Raw genomic sequence first — 21,445 nt, forward strand, 5'->3', positions numbered from 1 at the left:
GTCCGGAACCCCTAGCGGTCCTCAGAGTTACTACAGGGGGGTTCCTGTGGTACGAAGTTTCTTTTTACATTAACAACTGAACCCTACAATCCCTATTCTGAGGGAAACATACCAAAAATAGCCGATCTACAAGCTCACAATGCAACACGGCATTGTAAAAAGTCTATTTTCTAGTTGTGTGTGTGTGTGTGTGTGACCAAGTATCCAATAAGCCTATCTCACAGAATTTCCCCGCCCCCCTAAATACGCCCCCCTTTCGGGGTTAGTGGTGATAGCGTGACGTCACTCCATAGACAATACATGTTAACAGAGGTAATTTAAGAAGTCTACAACTTTTGTTTTCTCAAGGTAAGGTTTGTTCTATCTGTTCGACCTGACTTACCATCTTGTTTGCTTCATAATAATATTGGTCTGTCACATTTTTACATTAGAAAATGTACTTAGATTCTCCAGAGAAAAAAACGTGTAAATGCTCATGTTAAAGACACCACTATTTACCGGAAGTGGGCGTGGAAAGCGGGCTGTGAGATAGGCCTATTGGTCACACACGAAAAAGTTTAATCTGCAACACAATGTACAGTGCCTCATCGTCTCTCTCAGCTGAGGGTCATTTTGGCCTGAAAAAACATTGAAGACCCCTTTTGTAAAACCACTCAGGTTCGTCTGTTTGACGTGACCAATATGCACTTTGAAGGCAGATGCTGATTACACAACTTCCAGAATGAGAGCATTATATGTGTGATGGTGTTAGACACCAAATCCATGACATGTTTTCTGTTCTGGTTATTTGTCTGTGTATTTCTTTCCCAGTCCACTCTACAAAAGAAATATCATTCTTTATTCTAGAAAAGCAAGAGGATTCACTGAAAATCAAATATTTGAAAATGCATACACAAAGAGTTTACAAACATTCATTTTCAAACATTGCCCCGCCCACCCCATCAGCATTCAAATATTACAAATAAATTACAAAACAGTATGGTCATTTTGCTTTGCCAAAAATAATCGGACTCCAAATGTATACAATACATATACAAGACACATAAAGGCAGAACAAAAAGAAAAGCAAATTTGATCCATTGTACTGTACAGTACACATAAACATCAAAGGTGCACACTGAGGTTGGTATTGTGCTAGCTACAGTAAGCAAGGCCTCACTTTAGCCATAGGTTAGACCAGTGGTTCTCAACCGTTTCTGGATCAGGGCCCACTTGAAATCTCAAAAGCGTTCGGGCCCACCCATCTAACACGGCAGCCGAAGGTGGATTTTCAGAGCATGTTGCTTTTTTTAATCAGTCGATTGATTGTACGTGTTGCGGCTTGGATCAGGAACTAACATTGTATACTGTAAGTTCTTATCTATCGGTTTCACAATTAAAACAAAATTTTCAATGTAAAAAAAAAAAAACTTTTTTTAACCACTTGAACCAGAGCATGCTTATTCTTGGCCGAACATTCACCAAAAAATTGCAGATCACAACTTTTTGTTGAAGCGATTTGGTAAAGATGGAAAAAAGCGGTCCAAGTACAGTTGCAACTCAGGTCCAGTTTACTAAGTCTAGAGGGTTCAAGTGTTTAAATCTTAGTGTATTTGGGGAGGGGGGGGGGGGGGCACATGCAATATCCTCACGGCCCACCAGTGGGCCCCGGGCCCGGAGGTTGAGAATCGCTGCGTTAGACAGCTTTTATCACGACTACGACTTTAGCTCCATTTCGGACGAAGATCTTTTACTGTTTGACTTCCTGCTCTTGTAGACCAATAGGATGGTGGCGACCAGCAGGACCATACCGACGACCAACAGGATCCACTGGCCAGCCACGGCGGCTGCCTGGTCCACGCTCAGACCCAGGAAGTCCACTTTAGCAGCAGCTGTAGCTGTAGGTGTAGGTGTAGGTGCACTATCAGCTGTACCGCGCACACACACACACACACACACACACACACACACACACACACACACACACACACACACACACACACACACACACACACACACACACACACACACACACACACACACAGTCAACTGTCAGAGTGAGCAGCAGTTTTTATAAAACGAGATAATCAAAACCTAATAGACATAAAAAATACGCTATATAAACAGTTGTATGCAACAGACACATTTTGTAGTGTCACTTAAAGGAGCATTCAGTGATTTGGAAAACCACCCAGTCCGCCCCGGTAACAAAATGTGCACATGCACGCTCTACAGTGGGGGGAAGTGCAACAGGCCAACAGCATGTGCACCAAGGCCCGCCCCCACTCGATCATGATTGGAGGAAGGCCCCACTCATCCTGATTGGATGAAGGTTTTGCCACCCGCCACCAAAACTGAAACTAGGGTTTTTTGACCCCAGGGGCTCACTGGGGACAGGGAGGAACTCCTTATATGGTCAGCACACTCTATAGTAGGGAGGATTATCCAGAAAAAAAGAAAAAATAAGTGATATTTGAATTAAGTCAAATCACTGAATATACCTTTAACGTCTTTTAGTCTTTTTTTATAATAATATACAATGGGATCGCTGTAATCCAATTTTTGACAGCTCTGTCTATTTTTTTTGTCATCAAAGTTTTTTAATGATTTTACAATAAAGCATACAAAATACACATGACTTACACAAAAGAAAAAGACAAGAAAAACAAACAAAACAAAACAACTAGCAGTCAAAAAAGAAAAACCCCAATGGACAACACCCCTCCACATTCTGTTGTTGACAATAGTGATTATATCCGTAATGTATTACCAATTACAAATTGTTAATGCAACCATCCTTTAATATACAAATAAAAGTAGTCCCATATTTCATGGAACTTCCCTTTGACATTGTTCCTCCTGGCAATTGAGTATTCGAAGGATGCAGTTTCCGTCATAAGTTGGGTCCAGTCTGTGATCTCTGGCGTAACAGAGCTCTTCCAGTTTCTCAAAATCAACCTGGCTGCAGTAATAAGACCTGCAGTCACTAATGCATGTTGTGCCTTGGTGACCCCCTGTGGCAGCACTGTGCGATCACCCAAGAGACATAGGGCCCGATTAAGCAAGTCGAAAAACCCATGCGGTAATACAGATTTTGGCCTCGCTCTGCGCCTTTTCGTATTATGGAAGCCGTGGTGAACGCTCACTCATATGGAATACCACGTTCCTGAATATTTTAGCATTGGGGGAGTGTCCATATGTTAATTATTTTCGCTTTGCGCTATTTGCTATTAAGCCCCTTGACCTAAAAACACTCAGCGCATACCGATTCCACCTGGGTCTGACCACGTCTTAAAAGCAAAAAGCACTGTTTGATTTTACACTTGAGCGGCTCTGGAGTGTTGCCATGTCTGTTTGCTGTTTATTATAAGCGGCTTCTTTTTCTGCAAAGTTGCTTGTAAATATTGGTAGTTGTGGTTGCTTTTCTTGTTTCTAAAGTGCTTATTTGGGCTTTTCTCCTAATGTTGTTTAAACCAGTGATCCTCACACAGCGACATTCCCATGTCAAGGACCCCCAGATGAATGCATTTGCCCAACTAAGCCAGTGACCCCCATGACAGATTTGTGTTTTTAAATGTTTCAATAACATTTTTCAAAAATATTCCACAATTGTCACTTTTTTCAAAATAGCAGATCTACCAGCTCACAATGCATCACATTCATTAATTAAAACTATGAACTCTGACTGCAGGGGGATATATATTTATAATGATCATTATAACAATGTGCAAGAAAATATGTAAAAAGAAGGAAGATTTTTATATTTGTGGACAATCAAAATATGCTGGAAATTTTAATGTGGTGTCATTAAAAGGAATCTTGATATGGCAGACTCACTATCTAGAAAATAAAAACATGGCACTTCATTTAAAATAGGTTGCAGACCCCTGTTATATTCTTTTGGGAGTATGTTTATAGACCTATTTACTTGTTTCTATGAGACATGGCAACAGCGAGCTTTCTGGCTGTCTGGCTTTCTGTTGTTGAGATTGTAAAGGGTCATATATCGCTCATTTCTCAACCTTTTTTAAAAATTAAAACATCTCCATAATCATTGGGAAGTTTGCTTTCATACGCTGTATCACACCCGACTCAATTCTTCTTCAATAAAATGCTACGAGCGAAGACCATAACATTGGGGCCGCAGCAATACGCATGGCGCACGTATGGCATTTCAACTCATTCCTTCGTCGTGACTCGAATGAAATAAAATAAAATAAACGTTATTTTACTGGTGTTTTTCAAAAGAAACAAATAAAGAGCGTGTGTGCAACAGTGCATATACGTGCATGCACTATATGCTATATTTCCTCCTTGTCGGGATGTGAGCTCTTCACAGCTCTGTCTTTCATATTATTCTTATAATATTTGATATTATAAACACTCATGGTTCTCTCATTTCTCAACCGTTTTTTCTTGCTTTCATTCGCTGTATGGTACATGGTTCTATTTTTATCGAATTAAACAATATCAAACGAACTTGTATGTTCGGGGGTTAGACGATTCTGGGAACATTACGCATGGATTGCCAATTTGCCAGCCAATGCTGCGTATCTACTCGCAGTTCCATTCCGATCTGAAAGGTATAGGTAGGTGCCATTTCAAAGGCTTAGTTATTCATTTATGAATCAAATGAACTAGAATAAAGATTTTTACAGCTGTTTTTCATGCTTAGAACAGAAACAAATGAAGTGATGATGTGCGTATATCTCCCTCCCTTAGCATATGGCTGCGCCGCTGTAATGACTTTCCAATGAACACTGCAAGTTACTTAACAAAATAGAGACATAGGCCTACAAGCTATGCACAGCATGGCTGTGACAGCTTGTGGATCTGTTCTTTTGAGGCATAAAGGTGACAGCATGCAGTGCAATAGGAATAATTAACCCAAATGTGACAAAGTCATGTCATGTCTATGGTGCCAGTCTGCAGAAATGTAATACCGCTTGCAGAAAAGGGCGCATTCCGTATGAGGACATCAGCTGACTCGTAAAGAGAATAGTACGGACATGTTCATTGGGTAAGCCTCAAAACTCCCTAAAACACTCCCATGACTAATTCAAGGCCGTTTTGCTCACACCACGGGGTGTCGAAAGCGCTTCTTACCAGGCCCATAATTGTAATATGACATTGCCCACGCCTCCACGTCTTAAAAACTGTAATATGATATGTAATTAGATTTCACCTGCTTAATCGGGCCCATAACCTCGGGCATTCTGGTAGTATTAGCCCCATCCAGTCTCAAAGTTTCCCCAGTACCTCTTTCCAGAATGGTTCCCAAAAAGCATGTAAAAATGTACCATTTTCCCCTTTACATTTCAAACACCGTTTGTCTTCCACCAAGCCCATCCTAAACAGTTTCACAGGGGTATAGTAGAATCTATGTATGTAATTTTGTAATGTATAAATTTGCTTTTAATATCCCTAGTGGCCCACCCAACTTTGGAAATTATATTTGACCATTTCTCTTCACTTATTTCACATCCTAAATCCCTTTGCCATATTAATCTAAGATTTTCAGTCTTTGCACTTTGTAATTCCATTATATTTTTGTAAATTATTGAGGCCCTATGCATTGTTGGTGGCCAGTCAAAAATAGTTTTCAACATATTAGATTCCTCTATACCCCTGTTAAGGTTGAACGCACTTCCAACACTACTTCTTAGTTGAAGATATTTCCAAAATTCACCCCTACCCATCAGGTTAAATTGATTCCCCAACTCCTGATATGACTTAAAAGTTGCATCCATATATAAATCATCAATTACACCTATGCCATTTCTTTGCCAAGGCTCCCAGCAGAATGAATGTTTACCTATCGAGATGCGTGGATTATCCCATATAGAAGAATATCCCTGTTTATATTGGGATTTCCCCATCAGCCTATGGACCTCAGACCATACCCAATGGGAATGTTTCAAAATGGGACTCTTCCCCCCTTCTACCATTTTAATCTGAGAGAGAACCTGTATGGGCTTGAAAGGAGCTACCATAAACGTTTCTATCTTTACCCAGTCCAGTTGGTTATCCCCTTCAGCCCAATGCCTCGCTAGTTTAGACAATTCAAAAGATAGATTATACATTTCTACATTCGGAAGAGCCAAGCCGCCACACTCCCTAGGGGAACACATCTTTTTTATATTAATCCTTGGCTTTTTCCCATTCCACAAATAATCTCTCACCATCTGATTATATTGTTTGTATATCCCACTAGGAATAGTCAGTTGTAGCATCATTGATACATAATTAAATTGTGGCGCTATAACCATCTTAATAGTATTAACTTTGCCCCATAAAGTAAGATTAATTATTTTCCACCTTTCCAAATTGTTTTTCATCTCTTGAAGTAGTGGTGCAAGATTAATTTCTATTATATCTGTCAACTCAGCACTTAGCTTTAGACCCAAATACTTCATTCCCACTGGTATCCATCTAAATGGAAAACTGGAAACCTCTGACCGGGCACATGACCTAGATACAGGCATCACCTCTGACTTCTGCCAATTGATTTTATACCCAGATATTTCAGAGAACATTTCAATCCTATTAAGAATTATGGGAATAGAGGTAGCAGGATCCGACACCAGTACCAAAATGTCATCCGCATATAAAAATAGCTTATGTTCCGCACCCCCACCCCACACACCTTTAATACCTGCATCTGCTCTTAAAGCCACAGCCAACGGTTCGAGAAATATGGTGAAGAGTAGCGGACTCAATGGATCCTCTGGCCTCTCGTGAGCCCAAAGAGAGGGGATTTCATACCATTCGTCAAGACAGATGCCTTAGGGGACAAGTATATAATCTTTATCCACTTTATGAAACCCTCTCCAAATCCAAACACCCTCAGCGTAGAGAAGATAGGCCAATTCACATCGGTCATAGGCCTTCTCTGCGTCCAATGAGAACGCCGCAGTGGGCGTGTCCACGCCACGACTAGCCCACATAAGGTGTAATAACCGCCTGACATTGTCTGATGATGTGCGTCCTTGCACAAAACCAACTTGGTCCGAATGCACCACAGATGGCAGCGAATGCTCTATTCTTGTCGCCAGTACTTTCGTGAGAATTTTGCTGTCAACATCTATCAGACTTATAGATCTATAGCTCCCCGGATCCGTAGAGTCTCTGTCTTTCTTCAGGATTTGAGTTATAATTGCCTCATTAAACGTATCTGGTAATTGCCCCAGATCGAAAGATTCTTTGTAAACTTGTGTCAGTATAGGCGCCACTATGTCAATATATTTTCTATAATATTCAACAGGCAATCCGTCTAACCCTGGTGATTTACCCATTTTCAGTGATATAATTGCATCTCTAACTTCCCCTTCAGTAACAACTCCCTCCATCTGTGCTACTTGTCCCTCTGACAATTTTGGGATATTTAGGTTCGCGAAAAAGGCCTCATATTGTCCTTCTGACGGATCTACTTCAGATCTATAGAGTTTCATATAGAAGTCTTTAAATACTTAATTAATGTCTTTGGTGCTCGTCACTAGATCCCCATTTGTGTTTTTGACTGCTGGTATTAAAAAACTAGCATCTTGCTTTTTTAATTGCCTAGCCAATAGTTTACTAGCCTTCTCGCCACTTTCATAGAAGTTACTTTTCAATCTAAACATAGCATATTCTACCTTTTTATTATATAAGTCATTTAATTGTAATTTCAATTCACATACTTTTCTTAAGCGAGCCTCATTGTGGTTATCCACCAAGTCTTTTTCTGCATCCTTGAGCTGGGTTTCTAATCTTAGTAATTCTGCCTTACTGTCTCTTTTTTTCTTACTTGCACGGGCTATTAATTTACCTATAATATATGCCTTGGAGGCCTCCCAAACCGTACCTATTCTCTCTACTGATCCTATGTTCCTATGCACCAGCACCACCATCAGCCTCGCCGGAGCCCCTGGTAGATTCTCTATTCAGGAACGTCATTGCGCTGCGGTGATCGTCAAACCTCATCCTCTTCCCGTTCCATGTGAAGCGCATTTGTGCAGGCGGCGCCACCGTAAACCTTACATCCAGAGAGTGCAACTTTTCCCTCACTTCGGAAAACTTTTTCCTCTTCTCCGTCCATTCCCGTGGCAGGTCCTGGAAGAAAGACAACTTGCATCCTTTCCACTCGACTCCCATTTCACCACTGCTACTACCATTGTATAAATACGTGCGTGCGTGCGTGTTCATGTGTTCGTGCGTGCGTGTTCATGCGTGCGTGTTCATGTGTTCGTGCGTGCGTGTTCATGTGTTCGTGCGTGCGTTTGTGCGTGCAAATGCATGTGGGACGTACTTGGGGGCACCCAGTCATACTCTGGCCATCCCAGCGTCTCCCCAGCGTTCTGCACCTCGAGCCACTCAATCAGAGGCTGGAAGTACTTCATCAGGGACGTGGCATTCATTTTGGGCTGTCCGGTCATCTGTTGCATCGCCTCTGGCCAAGGTTTACTGAAGCCGAGCTTCATCACGTCCCTGCCAACACCACAGGGTCACATTGGAATGAGGAGAAAGGTCAGTGATACTCATGGTGGGTCAGAGAGTATAGTCACGGCGCTGATACATGCATATTTCACTATACATACTGTACATACATACAGTACATATAGCTGCATTACGTAACGTTTGTGTGAATACAATTTTATTTTGTCCAATCTGTATGCCCAAACACTGGGTCGTCCATTGTGGGTCGCGGACACATTTTTGTAGGTCCCTATATTTTTTTGCTTTACTAAATTTTGTTTTTAATTTTTTTATTTTTTTCAAAACATTTTCCAAATGCCATGGATTCAAAACGAATTCAATGATTTTATCAGTAATTTAATAAAGATCAATAAAAATCAAATAAATTCCATTAATTTAAGTAGAAATATAAGCAAGTATGTGTGTGTGTGTGTGTGTGTGTGTGTGTGTGTGTGTGTGTGTGTGTGTGTGTGTGTGTGTGTGTGTCTCTTTACCCTAGCAGCTTTCCAGCCTCTTTGGACTTGTAAATATCACAGGTGTGTAGGGGTAATGGTTGGTTAGCAGCCTTACACAGAGCCTCATGGAACTGGAACTGAATGACGAAGCTGACAAAGTACCTGATGGAGACAGAGTCACATGGTTACCTATAGAGCAGGGGTCTTCAACGTTTTTTAAGGCCAAGGACCCCTTAGCTGAGACAGTGTTGAGCAGGGACGCCACCCCACACTATATACTGTACAAAAGATCATAGATTCATAGATTTCATAGATGGCCTCATAGACTTCATGACAGCACTATCATCAGTGTGTTTTTTCTCTTCTAATGATTCATGTTAAAATGTGTATTTTCAGATAGAAAACCTGCAAGGCAACTGGATGACTTTAGCTTGACGCGGGCGGCATGTTTAATTCAATGTCCAAAGCTGTTGCATCATTTTGGATATGCAATCCGTTTATTAAATATCCACGTTCTTGCAGCACTAAAAAAAAGACGTAAAACTGTACATTTTACAACACAAAAACACTGAATACCATCATGACCACGCACAGTGATTGTGGGCATAGTTGAAGGGTAAAGTTAGGTCTGATAATGATGTACAGTACCATGCAAAGCATACATTTATTTTGGAAAAAAGGGGGTGAGGTGCAGTGGTGCACACACACGCACACGCACACACATGAAAATACGCGTAGAATGAAAACCGTGTCTGTTTCCAATCCAGTAAAACAAAACTTAACCGTTATTCCTAATAAAAAACAGGTGGTGCAGATTAAATTTCCACATGTGAACAGAAGCAGCATGTTATGTTCTCTAGCTTACGTGCACATGTTTACTGTGAGTCAATCTTATCATCCATCTGTAATTGATTGTGTGTGTGTGTTTGTGTGCGTGCGCACGTGTGTGTGTGCGTGTGTGGCTGTGTGTGCGTGAGTGGCTGTGTGAGTGTGCGTGTGCGTGTGTGTGTGTGTGCGCGTGCGTGCGTACGTACGTACGTGCGTGCGTGCGTGTACACTCAAAATATGTAAAGCCTTTGATAGAGTGGAATTTAACTATTTGTTTGCGGTACTGAGCAAATTCGGACTAGGCGAAGTATTCATTTCATGGATACGTCTTCTCTATTCTTCACCGCAAGCTAATATTCGCACTAACGGCGTCCAATCAGCTTTCTTCTCGCTATCGCGTGGAAACCGGCAGGGCTGCCCGCTGTCCGCACTTTTATTCGCGCTCGCAATCGAACCACTGTCGATATACCTGAGGTCCTCTCAAACGTATAATGGGATAACGAGATCAGGGATAGAATTTAAATTGTCGCTTTACGCAGACGATTTATTGCTGTATATATCCGACCCATGCACGTCGATACCTCGGATCCTAACATTCCTTAAACGATTTGGGTCTTTTTCGGGCTTTAAAATAAATAATTCCAAAAGTGAATGCTATCCTGTTAATCAATTAGCACTGAAATTAACACAATCTGATATACCCTTTAAATTGAGTCCTTCTGGCTTTAAATATCTGGGTGTAAATGTAACAAGAACAATCTCCTCTCTCTTCTCGGCCAATTTCTCCCCCTTAGTGTCTAATCTTAAAACTGATCTTCAGAGGTGGGAAAGTTTACCATTATCATTAATTGGAAGAATCAACACGATTAAAATGAACATAGTTTTTATTCTTATTTCAATGCCTGCCCATTTTTCTGACAAAAAAATTCTTTAAAAACATTGATCAAACGATCTCTAAATTCCTATGGAATGGTAAGGCACCCAGGATTCGAAAATCTGTACTTCAAAGATGCAAATTCAATGGAGGGTTGTCATTGCCAAATTTCCAACTGTATTATTGGGCTGCACACATTCATAAGATTTCATACTGGTATGCATCAGCAAATCCGCTTTGGTGTAAGTTTGAATCAAAATCATGCACCTCATCCTCATTGTCAGCTCTACTTACTGCTCCTATTCCAACCAACCCCTCTGGATATACACGGAATCCAATTGTTCGTTCCACTCTCAGAATCTGGTACCAATTCAGAAGCCATTTTAAATTTAAATTTCCATCCGCCTCAAGCCCTCTATTGAGGAACCATTTATTTAACCCTGCTAGCTCGGATTCAGGTTATTCAGTCTGGCACGAAAGGGGTCTTAAATCTTTTAAAAATGTATACAAGAATGGTATATTCTGTAGTTTTGCCTACCTATCTGCTAAGTTTGGTCTCCCAACCTCCCATCTTTTTCGGTATTTTCAAGTCAGACATTGTGTTCAATCACTATTCCCAAACTTTCCACAGCTACCTCCGACTCAGGTATGGGAGCAGTTCATTCAGTCCGACCCGTTTGAGAAATCACGAATATCTCAGATTTATGATAATCTCCTATCTTTAGATAGTGCCCCTAACAATAACAGGATCAAGGAGGCTGAACTTGGTCTGACATTCGATGATGATTGGTGGGATGCAGCTCTAAGTACTTTTTACAAAAGCTCAACCTGTGCGCGTCTCACTCTAATTCAATTTAAGGTATTATTTAGAATTCATTTCTCCAAAGCCAAACTATCACGAATTTATCCCAACGTAGCAGATAGCTGTGACAAATGCCACTCCTCACCCTGTAATTTAACACATATGTTTTATTCATGTCCACTTCTGGTTAACCTCTGGAAGAATTACTTCGACACAATGTCCAAAATATTCACATTTCCTGTAAACATTTCTCCACACATTGCAATTTTTGGGGTCCCAGAAGACTACGATCTATACACTCCCAGACAGCTGGAGGTTTTGGCTTTTACCTCCCTAATAGTAAGACGCCATCTACTTCTCCAGTGGAAATCTACTAGACCACCCTCTAGTACCCAATGGCTGAGAAGTAATGTCCTTTTTGAAATTGGAGAAAATCAGATATTCTACCAGAGGTAATCTCAATACATTCCAAGAGAAATGGAACCCTTTATTGTTATTCTTTAATAGCCAACTAGTCCCTACTCATTGAGTGATCGCCCCCCCCCTCCCCCCTTCTCTCTTTCCCTTCTTTCTATCCTTCCTTCTATACTTTATTCTTCTCTCTGTCTGCTTATGATTATTATTTGTACATGTTTTAAATTTTTTATTGTATTCATTTAAAAAATGTGATATATTGTACCATGTTCTTTATGCACTTTTTATTGTATTACTTTCTGATGTCTGTTATGTTTTTTTGTGTATGGGTTTTGAAATGAAAAATGGAGTGGGCAAAGCAATTTAATCAAAAGTATTGTAAAAGGTTGTCATTCCATGTGCAGTATGCCTAAACAACTAGTGTATATATGATGTGACTGAAATGACACCATATACTGTTGCCTAACCTCTAATAAAAATATCAATGAAAAAGAATATATATGTATTTTAGTACAGTACTTCATTATTACTGTCCATCACTGCGGATAACCTACCTCACGTAGGGAACGTTAGCAGGGATGTGGAACTTTGCGCCGGGGTCAAAATCCTCCTCCGTACGGGTTACTGGCGGACACAAGCCCTGGTATTTCATTCTGTGAGGAGAAGATAAAGAATGATAAGTGTTATCGAAGCATGATTATCAAAGTGAATAATTAATTCAAGCTGTTGCATGTGCTGCTTCCTGTCTGAGAGGTGGTCTGTGGTGTTGTTTCTGCGATCCATCCATATATCTGAATGGAAAAGGTCTTATATGTACCGAAAGTTATTAAATCTACCTTCTGTAGATGTATTTGTGTCTGGAATGTATTTATTTGGTGCTGGAGCAGTCTTTGACCATTTCATCTGTGTGCATGAAAATCCAGAGGATTTCAACTGTCTGAAATTGACCTGTGATAGTGCTTTCACAGTAGCATGTACACAGTAAAATCCTGGTGCCGTTTACCTGAGGTTCCACCACTCTTTGTTGTACTCGGATTTGGGGATTCGTCCATCGAACACCTTCCATCTCCACTGGTCCATCAGGTAACCGAAGGGCAGGAAGGCAATCTTGTCCAGGGCCATGTTCATCAGGAAGTTGATGGTACTCTCTGATGAGATGGGAGAAGTGCCACGACTGAATTAGCTGTTGGGTGGACATGGTGCTTTACTACGCTTTTGTAAAAGACTTTACCATACAATAATCAGCTCCACCTTAACTACTTGAACCCCAGCATCCATATTCTGGGGGAAAATTAGCCAAACATAGCCAATCTACTTGTAGATCACCTATTTTTGCCGAAGACATTTTGTGTGCACAGGAAAAAGTGGTCCAAGTACAGAGACATCTCAGGTCCTGTTCGGTCACCCACCATGGTTGGTTTCCACATTTTCTAAGAGGCCTATTTCCTCTAGGTGCTTGGGCGTGGACACGGACAGAGCCAGCACGTCGCCGATGGCCTCGTGGAAGCCGGGGTTGGCGCCACCGCGGAAGGTCACGGGCTGGTCCTTGTACTGCAGGAAGTACTGCACGTGGCCCATCTCATGGTGCACGGTGATGAGGTCGTCCATGGTGATCACTGTGCACTGCTTGATCCTGTTCAGCGAGGAAAACAACAACGAGGAAGAGGTACGTGATGCGGTCGTCCATGGTAACCACAGAGCGCACTGCTTGAAAGGGACAGTTGAACAGGAATAGGAAGGTGTCCGATGTGTCATTTTCGATGAAGGAGGCTTTCGAATGGGATATGTTTTAGGTGTTTCAGTGTATTTGTTCAGGCCCGGCTCCAGGATGAAATGGCTGAGGGGGGCAGTTGAAAATGTTGAGGGGGCACATCATTTTTATATACCGGTAGTAAGACAATATGTACATAAAACTTAAACTGAGGGGGCAGAATTTGTAACTGAGGGTTACAAATTCAGACCCGGCACCCCTGTGGCGCCGGGTCTGATTTGAACACTCTGAGGTAAATGAACAGTTTGATTTGTCAGCACAGTGATAAAACACAGAGGTAAACGTAATAAAATACAAAACATTACACAAACTGGTGACAATAGAGTGCAACAATGGTGTGTTTTGGGGTTTTCGGGCCAAACATTATGTTAATTAGTCGGGCTCAGTTAGGGCCTCTGCCTTAATTTTAAGGCCCGTTGAAAACTTTAATTGAAGCGTGTGGTCTTGCCAGTCTTAACAGCAGAAAGCTGTTCTATTCTCAGGTACATTCCATTATTTAGTGGTCTGATGGACCAAATCACAGTCTATACTCAAGAATTCAAAAGTACAAATTACCAAAGCAGATGTTCTGTTCAATTTTCAATGGATTACTGTACTGAAATTTCAAAAATGCTAATTTTAAGACATTTTCAAAAATAGTGAAGATTGAAAATAGCCAATATACAACGTCACACCATCACCACAACTATATTTAGGTTTATTTTTTAAAGTGGTTTATTCATAATATATTTTTGTAAGTTTGGATTTCCCCTTCCTTGAAATGTAGTGTAGTCCAACAATAGTATCTCTATTTGAAATGAAAGCTTGTATATAAAAAAAAAAAAAAAAAAAAAAAAAGGGCCGTATTCAAGTAAATGTACTTAGTTATTGTCCACCACTGTTGAGTTCTAACCTGAAGTCCTTGCGGTTGTAGAAGTCCCAGGCAGAGGCGTGACACACCACCTGTTTGTCGTCCGGTTTCACCAGCATGGACTTGTTCCAGAACTCCTGGGGCATGGGAATCAGACCCAGAGACGTGAAGAAATTGTCCGATTCTTGGAACATCCTGGTGGCGTTCCAGCCCTGCAGACGTCAGTGGAGAGAATCACAATCAGAATCAAACTTTACTGTCACATCACAGGTGTAAAGAAGGAGAACGTGACATGTACTAATTCCCTAATTCATCGTGCAAGAGAAAGAGTGTCACACAATAGTGAAAATAGCACACACCTACAAGCTCATAACGCATCACATTGCGAGCTTGTATGTATCTGCTTGTTTCACTACTTCTTAATGACATTCTTTTGATTCTTTTTTTTTTAAATTGTTTTATTCTATTCTAGAAAATCCATAACCCACTGTTTGGGAACCACTATAGGGCTGTTTGCGGTCTCACCAAAAATAGAAGGCAGAATGAGAATGTGTCTCCATAGAGCGTCGCAGTCCCGCCTCCTCATAGATATATATAAACACTAGATGGCTCAAGGCGGAGTTTCTGACGTCGTTCACCCGGCAGCCATCTTACTTCGGGGCTACAGTACAGTATGTTCAATGGCAGCTCAAACAGAAACAGTCATAACTCGCTCAAATCTTGACGGATTTACAAACGGGTTGGTTTATTACAAACGTTGTCAACGTGGCTATGATTCAGGACGCTTATCTGCTTAATTTATGTTTTTTATATGAACGTCGTATAAAATCATATACGTATGCGCACGTCTCTGACGTTTATAACAAACCAAACCGTTTGAAAATCGGTTGAAAATTGAGCAAGTTATGGTCATTTAAGAGTACATGCCCCATAGACACAATGTTATGTGTCCCGAGGTAAGATGGCCGCCACGTAACGACGTCGCTCGCCATTGGCCAACAGCGCGGGTGAGCTATCTAGAGTTTATATATATCTATGCGCCTCCTACCCGGGACCAGGAAATGAAATCCAATGCATTATTCTCATAGACATTTCGTAAAGTATTTATTTAAAGACGGTTACGCCGCGGACAAAGCCAACTCGAGTCGTGACAACTCATGACAACACAAACAATATTTTGGACCAAACAAATAATTAGAAAGAAGAAAAACAACAAAAAAAGTGTTGTAACCTGCCGTTTTTTTCTTCTTTCTAATTATTTGTTTGGTCCAAAATATTGTTTGTGTTGTCATGAGTTGTCACGACTCGAGTTGGCTTTGTCCGCGGCGTAACCGTCTTTAAATAAATACTTTACGAAATGTCTATGAGAATAATGCATTGGATTTCATTTCCTGGTCCCGGGTAGGAGGCGGGACTGCGACGCTCTATAGAGGCAGACAGTAGCAAAGCTGAGACGAACACAGTGCAATGCAGGCACATGAGGAAGTCTTCTGGCAGGATTTGAACAAGGAGGGGGGTGTGTGTGTGTGTGTGTGTGTGTGTGTGTGTGTGTGTGTGCACGCACGTGCACGTGCGTGTGTGGTTTGACCACAATGTCGTCAAAGGGCACACATTCTCAGCTCTCACATGCCAGTATTATTTCTGTAATACAAACATGCTGCCGTGTAAAGTACAGTATGTCACATTACGTATTGAAGTTAACTCATCCAACAGTTGGAAAAAGTGACTTCAGAGTTTACAACATAAAATAGATGGTTATGTACACATTGTACAGTATGAAAACGGAGCCATAAAGCTCACAATGTTTGGTAGATTTTGGAGCAGGTCGCTCGCACGCATGCACGCTTGCATGCACGCACGTCGCACGCGCTTTTGTATTCACCTGTGCGACCATGGCCGGCGTGGCATCGACCTGCGTAGCGTCAGGGAAGGGGATGACTAGGTCCATGATGCCAGACCACGTCTGCGCCCACATGTTCCCTGAGAGCACACAAGACAGTCAGCACAGACCTGGTATTTAACCCTCTTCCCTGCACACTGCACAGCAAAGGAAACTGAAGTCATGGGGGCAGTTATCTTCCACTCTGCCAATGTTAAACCCAGTGGGATTTGAGACTGTGAATCGGTCCAATCCCTCGCCATGTGGACCTGTCACCCACAATTGTCACGCTTGACGCCTCTGAAAGCATATTAAATCCCATCTAAACCCGAGAGCATGTACGGCCAACAGCGGGATATCAATGGGGGCATGCTCACACATAAAAGAGACTCTTGGCCATAGTGAAGAATCCATGTTGGATTCCTTAGTGGAATATTTCTTGAAGTGCTGCTTTTGTCCTCTGACCTGGCTCCTCTGCTCCTTTGCTCTTTTTAATATGGCACATCAGTTGAATATTTAAACAGTACAATGTCTAACGCCAGTGTAAAACCACTTATGATGTATTGCCCAAATGGATAAAACATGCCATGTTTACAGCCTAAATTGTGGGTCCAATATACTCATACACCTAATATCTTCCCAGGCAAGTATGGATTCCCCTTTGACTTAGCGGACGGTAGATGTTTGTTTTCCTATGTGGGAGACCAGGGTTCAAATCTAGGTGATTACATTGACATTGTGGGGCACACTGGATGAATGGATGAATGAATGTCTACCAAGTGACAGCACTCACCCAAGAGATGAGCAGGAATGGGTCCTTTCAGGTTAATGTGCTCAGCACCATACTTTTTGTAGAGAGCTCTGCGCACGTAGGCGTGCACGTTCAAATAGAGTGGCTGCAGCTCCTGAAACAGAGCCTCCAGGTCCTGCTCAAAAGTCTCTGTCTCGTACAACGATCGCCAATAAGCCCCATTGTCAGCGTGATCTACAGCCAGACATGGTAACAAATAGTTGTAAAAAGGCAATCTCAAACTGTAAAATCCCCAGTGTTAATTTAAGTAACTCTGAGTGGGTCATTTGTACACACTGGACACATAATGGATACATTAACACATACATTTTACTGTGTGAGCTCATAGGAGTGCAGACTTTGTGAGAAGCAGTGCTTTTACATATAGGCCATACCATTGGCTTTTGCAGCTTGGTTGGCCAACTCAACATATCTCTCGAAATCCTTGCGCAGGACTTTGCCGGCACTGTCTCTCCAGCCCTTCCAGGCAAAGAGCAGTTCATTGTAGTCTCTGGACTCGGCCATGATCTTCTGGAGATCTGAGGGGAAAAAACACCTTAAATTACTGGGGGGCAGTGGTAGAGAATTAGAGAGTTCATCCTTGATGTTGCCCTAAAAGCTCCCTGAGAGCGTCCTCTTGGTCTGGTGTGAGGGTGCATTAATTATCTGCGTTTTTGGGAGATGCATCAGCTTCCCTGATTGGCCAACCCAAACCGTTGGCTTCATGGATTGGCGAAGTGTCACGTCACATTTGTTCCACTTGGCCACAATGGCCAGTCTCTGATTGGCCAACCTCAACTGATTGGCCAAAACTTCACTTAATACATTAATACATAGCCCATATAAGTGACAGCAAATGCAATGGAACAGAAAGTAGGAAAAAGCCATAATGTAGAACAATGTGATAGAAGAATGGCAGTGATGTTTCGATGGAGGAGGAGAAGGAAAGGGTCTGTCAAATTAAAATAAAAGTGGATGAAAACGGAAAGTACGGTATGAGAAGTAGGAAAGAGGAGGTTATTGCAACAGGTATGTATGTATGACCATGTAATCCCAACTTGAATTGTTCCCAACATGCATGGCCACGAGTAGGCCAGCACCCAATAGGAGCCGGTGTAGAACATCATAAAGCGCTTCGGTAAAATGCACTCACTTTCCTGCTAGACTGGTGTATTTGTTTCATAAATGAACCACGATGACAGTCTAATTTAAACTAAGTTGCTGCTCTCTCTCACTAAATGTTGACCAACGCATATAGGCAGCCCAGGGAGTCTTCAGCTGGCATTCCACTGAAATAGCTATACTGGCCACTATTGAAGATAACAAACAGATGGTCTGGTGTTCCTTGGAGCAAGTTAGAACACCTACTGTTACCTAATATGGAGATGTTGACCAGTTGGTTTTAGGCGGTCCTAAAACCCTTTCCTTGACATGCACGTTAGAGTTCCCCAAGCCGAGAGGCTGAAGGAATGGGCTATGCCATGGTTGTTGTGTTTGTACTTTGGAACCAAGTTTACGTCACTGGTAAACCACCCGGTCATGGAATTCTCAGAATGAAAATTAAATTGAATTCTACAAACGGGTGGTTTACCAGGCTACTTTCCTACTACTGTAGCTCACCATCCATTATTCAATATTATTCATTAAGCAATTAACATTTCCCCTCAACAGGCATACAAACACCAATTTCAATGTTCAACAATGTACACAAATCACATTATAGAACAAAAATACCTCTAAAATGTTGAGGTTTGTGATCGTACCTGGATCCAATGGATGGCAGGTCCCATTCTCTCTGCAAACCTCAGCAACACTGTATTTGGTCTCCATGGTAGATAGTAGATTGCTATACTGCAAGGCCAAAGGTGACACAATGTGCCTTGTGTGTTATGTAGATCTGTTATTTTTGGTGCGCAACACTGGCTTGCAATCAAGTAAAATTCAACCAACAGCAAAGTTGAACATTAACCACTTGAACCCCAGCGTCCATATTCTCGGGGGAGAACTACAAGCTCGCTATGCAACACATTGTCTCTTCTTATTGTCCAAAACATCTTTCTTTCCCTTACCTCCTCTAGTTGTGTTGGGGGTAGCGCTGCGCTCCCGATGTCACTGAGTTGCTCGACGATGCGTTTGACCGACACGTCCTGGAAGTCTGTGGTGTCAAAGTCGCGTGCCTTCTGTCCATACTCCAGGGTGTGCTTTGACATCTCCAGATTCTTCTCCAGCTATACAGACAGAATAAGGAAAAAGACTAAGAGTATGAGTTTGTGTGTATGAGGATGGAGTGATGCATAGTGGATGGACAGACAGCAGACAGACGGACGGACGGACGGACGGACGGACGGACGGACGGACGGACGGACGGACGGACGGACGGACGGACGGACGGACGGACGGACGGACGGACGGACGGACAGACAGACAGACAGACAGACAGACAGACAGACAGACAGACAGACAGACAGACAGACAGACAGACAGACAGACAGACAGACAGACAGACAGACAGACAGACAGACAGACAGACAGACAGACAGACAGACAGACGACAGACAGACAGAGTTTCAAAGAGCCTCTCATTGGCACTTCAGTGGAACATCAGTGGATAGTCCAAGCCTTGTCATGGAGAAAGGGGAGCATTTGCCAGGTGTGAAATGGGGCCAATACATATCAACTTGTGGGTCCTAGACATCACGAAAACGTTTGAATACCACTGGGGATAATATATACTGTATAATAAATTGGACATTGATTGGGCCTGGTATATGTCCAAAAATATATAAAAAAAACAAGGTTTCTGCCCGATGGCAATGAAATGATGGCAGTCAGCGGTCTGAATAAGGTTTCGTTCATACTTTGTTGCACATCTGTGTCACTCACTCAGCAAAAAAGTGTTGACAATTTTGTTTTGCATTGTTCCACCCAATTCAATTCTATTCTAACAAATGAAATAGATGTTGTGGTCCCTGGGGCTGCCAACCTACCCACTGTTGGCATGAGGAGGGTATAGGCCAGTGGTTCTCAAAGTGCGGTCCAGGGTCTCCCAGGGGTCCTTGAGGGAGATCCAGGGGGTCCTCAGCTAAATTAAGTTAGTATTGTATCACAAGGAGTGGGGCCCAATAACAAAACAAAAAAATCAGTTTAACCACTTTAACCCTACTTGGTCTATTTGAAAAAAGCAGATCTAGAAACTCATGTTGCACCGCGATTGTAGTTTGGTTATTTTGAAAAACATGTGAAATCTTGAATTGTGAAAAATATTAATTTAGAAAAATCTTAACACAAATTATTTTATGGGGGTCCTCTGCAAAAAAATCTATTCTGATAGCCATCTCCCCCCAGATCCTCCCCCCACTGCAGAGGCAGCGTTCAACCCACAGGGGTCACCAGTGCAGCAACAAAGACCATATTGTTGCTGTCAGGAAGGTACATGTACTGTACCTTGTATCTCCATATTTCAACTTTATATATATATATATATATATATATATATATAATGCCCTACATCGTCATATTACAATGACACACAAAAGTAGCCGATCTAGCTGCTGCTCAAAAATAGCAAATATAAAAGCTTACAATGTGTCACTTCAGGCCGCGCTGCGAGCTTGTATATCTGCTGCTATATATCCGCTACGTATAAAATATGGATAAAATAATTGTGATGCTGTATCAACACATTTTGCTGGGGACCTCCGGGAACCCCTCCCCAAGTATCCCTGGGGGTCCCTGGACCCCACTTTGAGAACCACTGCTCTACGCCACCTAGACGCCCAACTGTACGTCAACAGGGTCATCTGACAAAGCATAGATTAGCCTTGAGGGTCTCACCATGGTGTCTTTGTTGGCTTCATTGATATCAGTGTTGTACGCCCAGGAGGCCTCGGTGTAGGTGTTCCACACCACCTCCGCTGTGCTGTTGTACTCCTCAAGGAACTTCTTGGCCTGCTCCTCATCCGTGTTCTTATCTGGGAGGACAGGTTCAAGGTCATGGGATGATTCACTGGTGTGTTTGTGGTAGGTCGAAGCTTAATATAACAATGGAGATTTTGGGTGCTATGTACTTTATTTCTTAATCTCCATGTCCCTCATTAAACCGTCAGCTATAGGCTCTCTTACCAACGCCCGCTGGGTAGCCCTCTGGGACAGGTGGGACCCAGTTGAAGTCAGGCCACCCCACGGTCTCATCGGCGTTCTGCTCTTGGAGCCATGTGATGACGGGATCAAAGTATCTCATCAGGGCACCGGCGTCCATCTCGTTAGTGCCCAGGGCCTCCTGGAGCACTTCAGGCCAGGGTTTGGAAGAGCCAGCCTTCAGCACCTTCCTGCAACATGGAATTTTTCTC

At 42.3% G+C, this 21,445-nt stretch overlaps 1 protein-coding gene across 1 annotated transcript in view; it reads right to left on the reverse strand.

Annotated features, from left to right (window-relative positions):
• Positions 1-817: 817 nt before the first annotated feature.
• ace (angiotensin I converting enzyme (peptidyl-dipeptidase A) 1) overlaps positions 818-21,445 on the reverse strand; it is a 39,288-nt gene continuing 18,660 nt past the window's right edge. Inside the window, exons 12-25 of the mRNA XM_079492696.1 lie at positions 21,219-21,424; positions 20,931-21,067; positions 19,166-19,324; positions 18,860-18,947; positions 17,492-17,635; positions 17,100-17,291; positions 16,310-16,407; positions 14,470-14,639; positions 13,216-13,439; positions 12,810-12,954; positions 12,361-12,459; positions 8,928-9,050; positions 8,267-8,445; positions 818-1,907 (exon numbers count right to left, since the gene is read on the reverse strand). Coding sequence (XP_079348822.1) covers positions 1,696-1,907; positions 8,267-8,445; positions 8,928-9,050; positions 12,361-12,459; positions 12,810-12,954; positions 13,216-13,439; positions 14,470-14,639; positions 16,310-16,407; positions 17,100-17,291; positions 17,492-17,635; positions 18,860-18,947; positions 19,166-19,324; positions 20,931-21,067; positions 21,219-21,424 — 2,176 coding nt within the window. The 3' untranslated portion in view covers positions 818-1,695. The remainder of the gene's footprint in view (positions 1,908-8,266; positions 8,446-8,927; positions 9,051-12,360; positions 12,460-12,809; positions 12,955-13,215; positions 13,440-14,469; positions 14,640-16,309; positions 16,408-17,099; positions 17,292-17,491; positions 17,636-18,859; positions 18,948-19,165; positions 19,325-20,930; positions 21,068-21,218; positions 21,425-21,445) is intronic.

The sequence above is a fragment of the Electrona antarctica genome (genome assembly GCF_951216825.1).
Source record: "Electrona antarctica genome assembly, chromosome: 22".
Classification (NCBI taxonomy): Eukaryota; Metazoa; Chordata; class Actinopteri; order Myctophiformes; family Myctophidae; genus Electrona; species Electrona antarctica.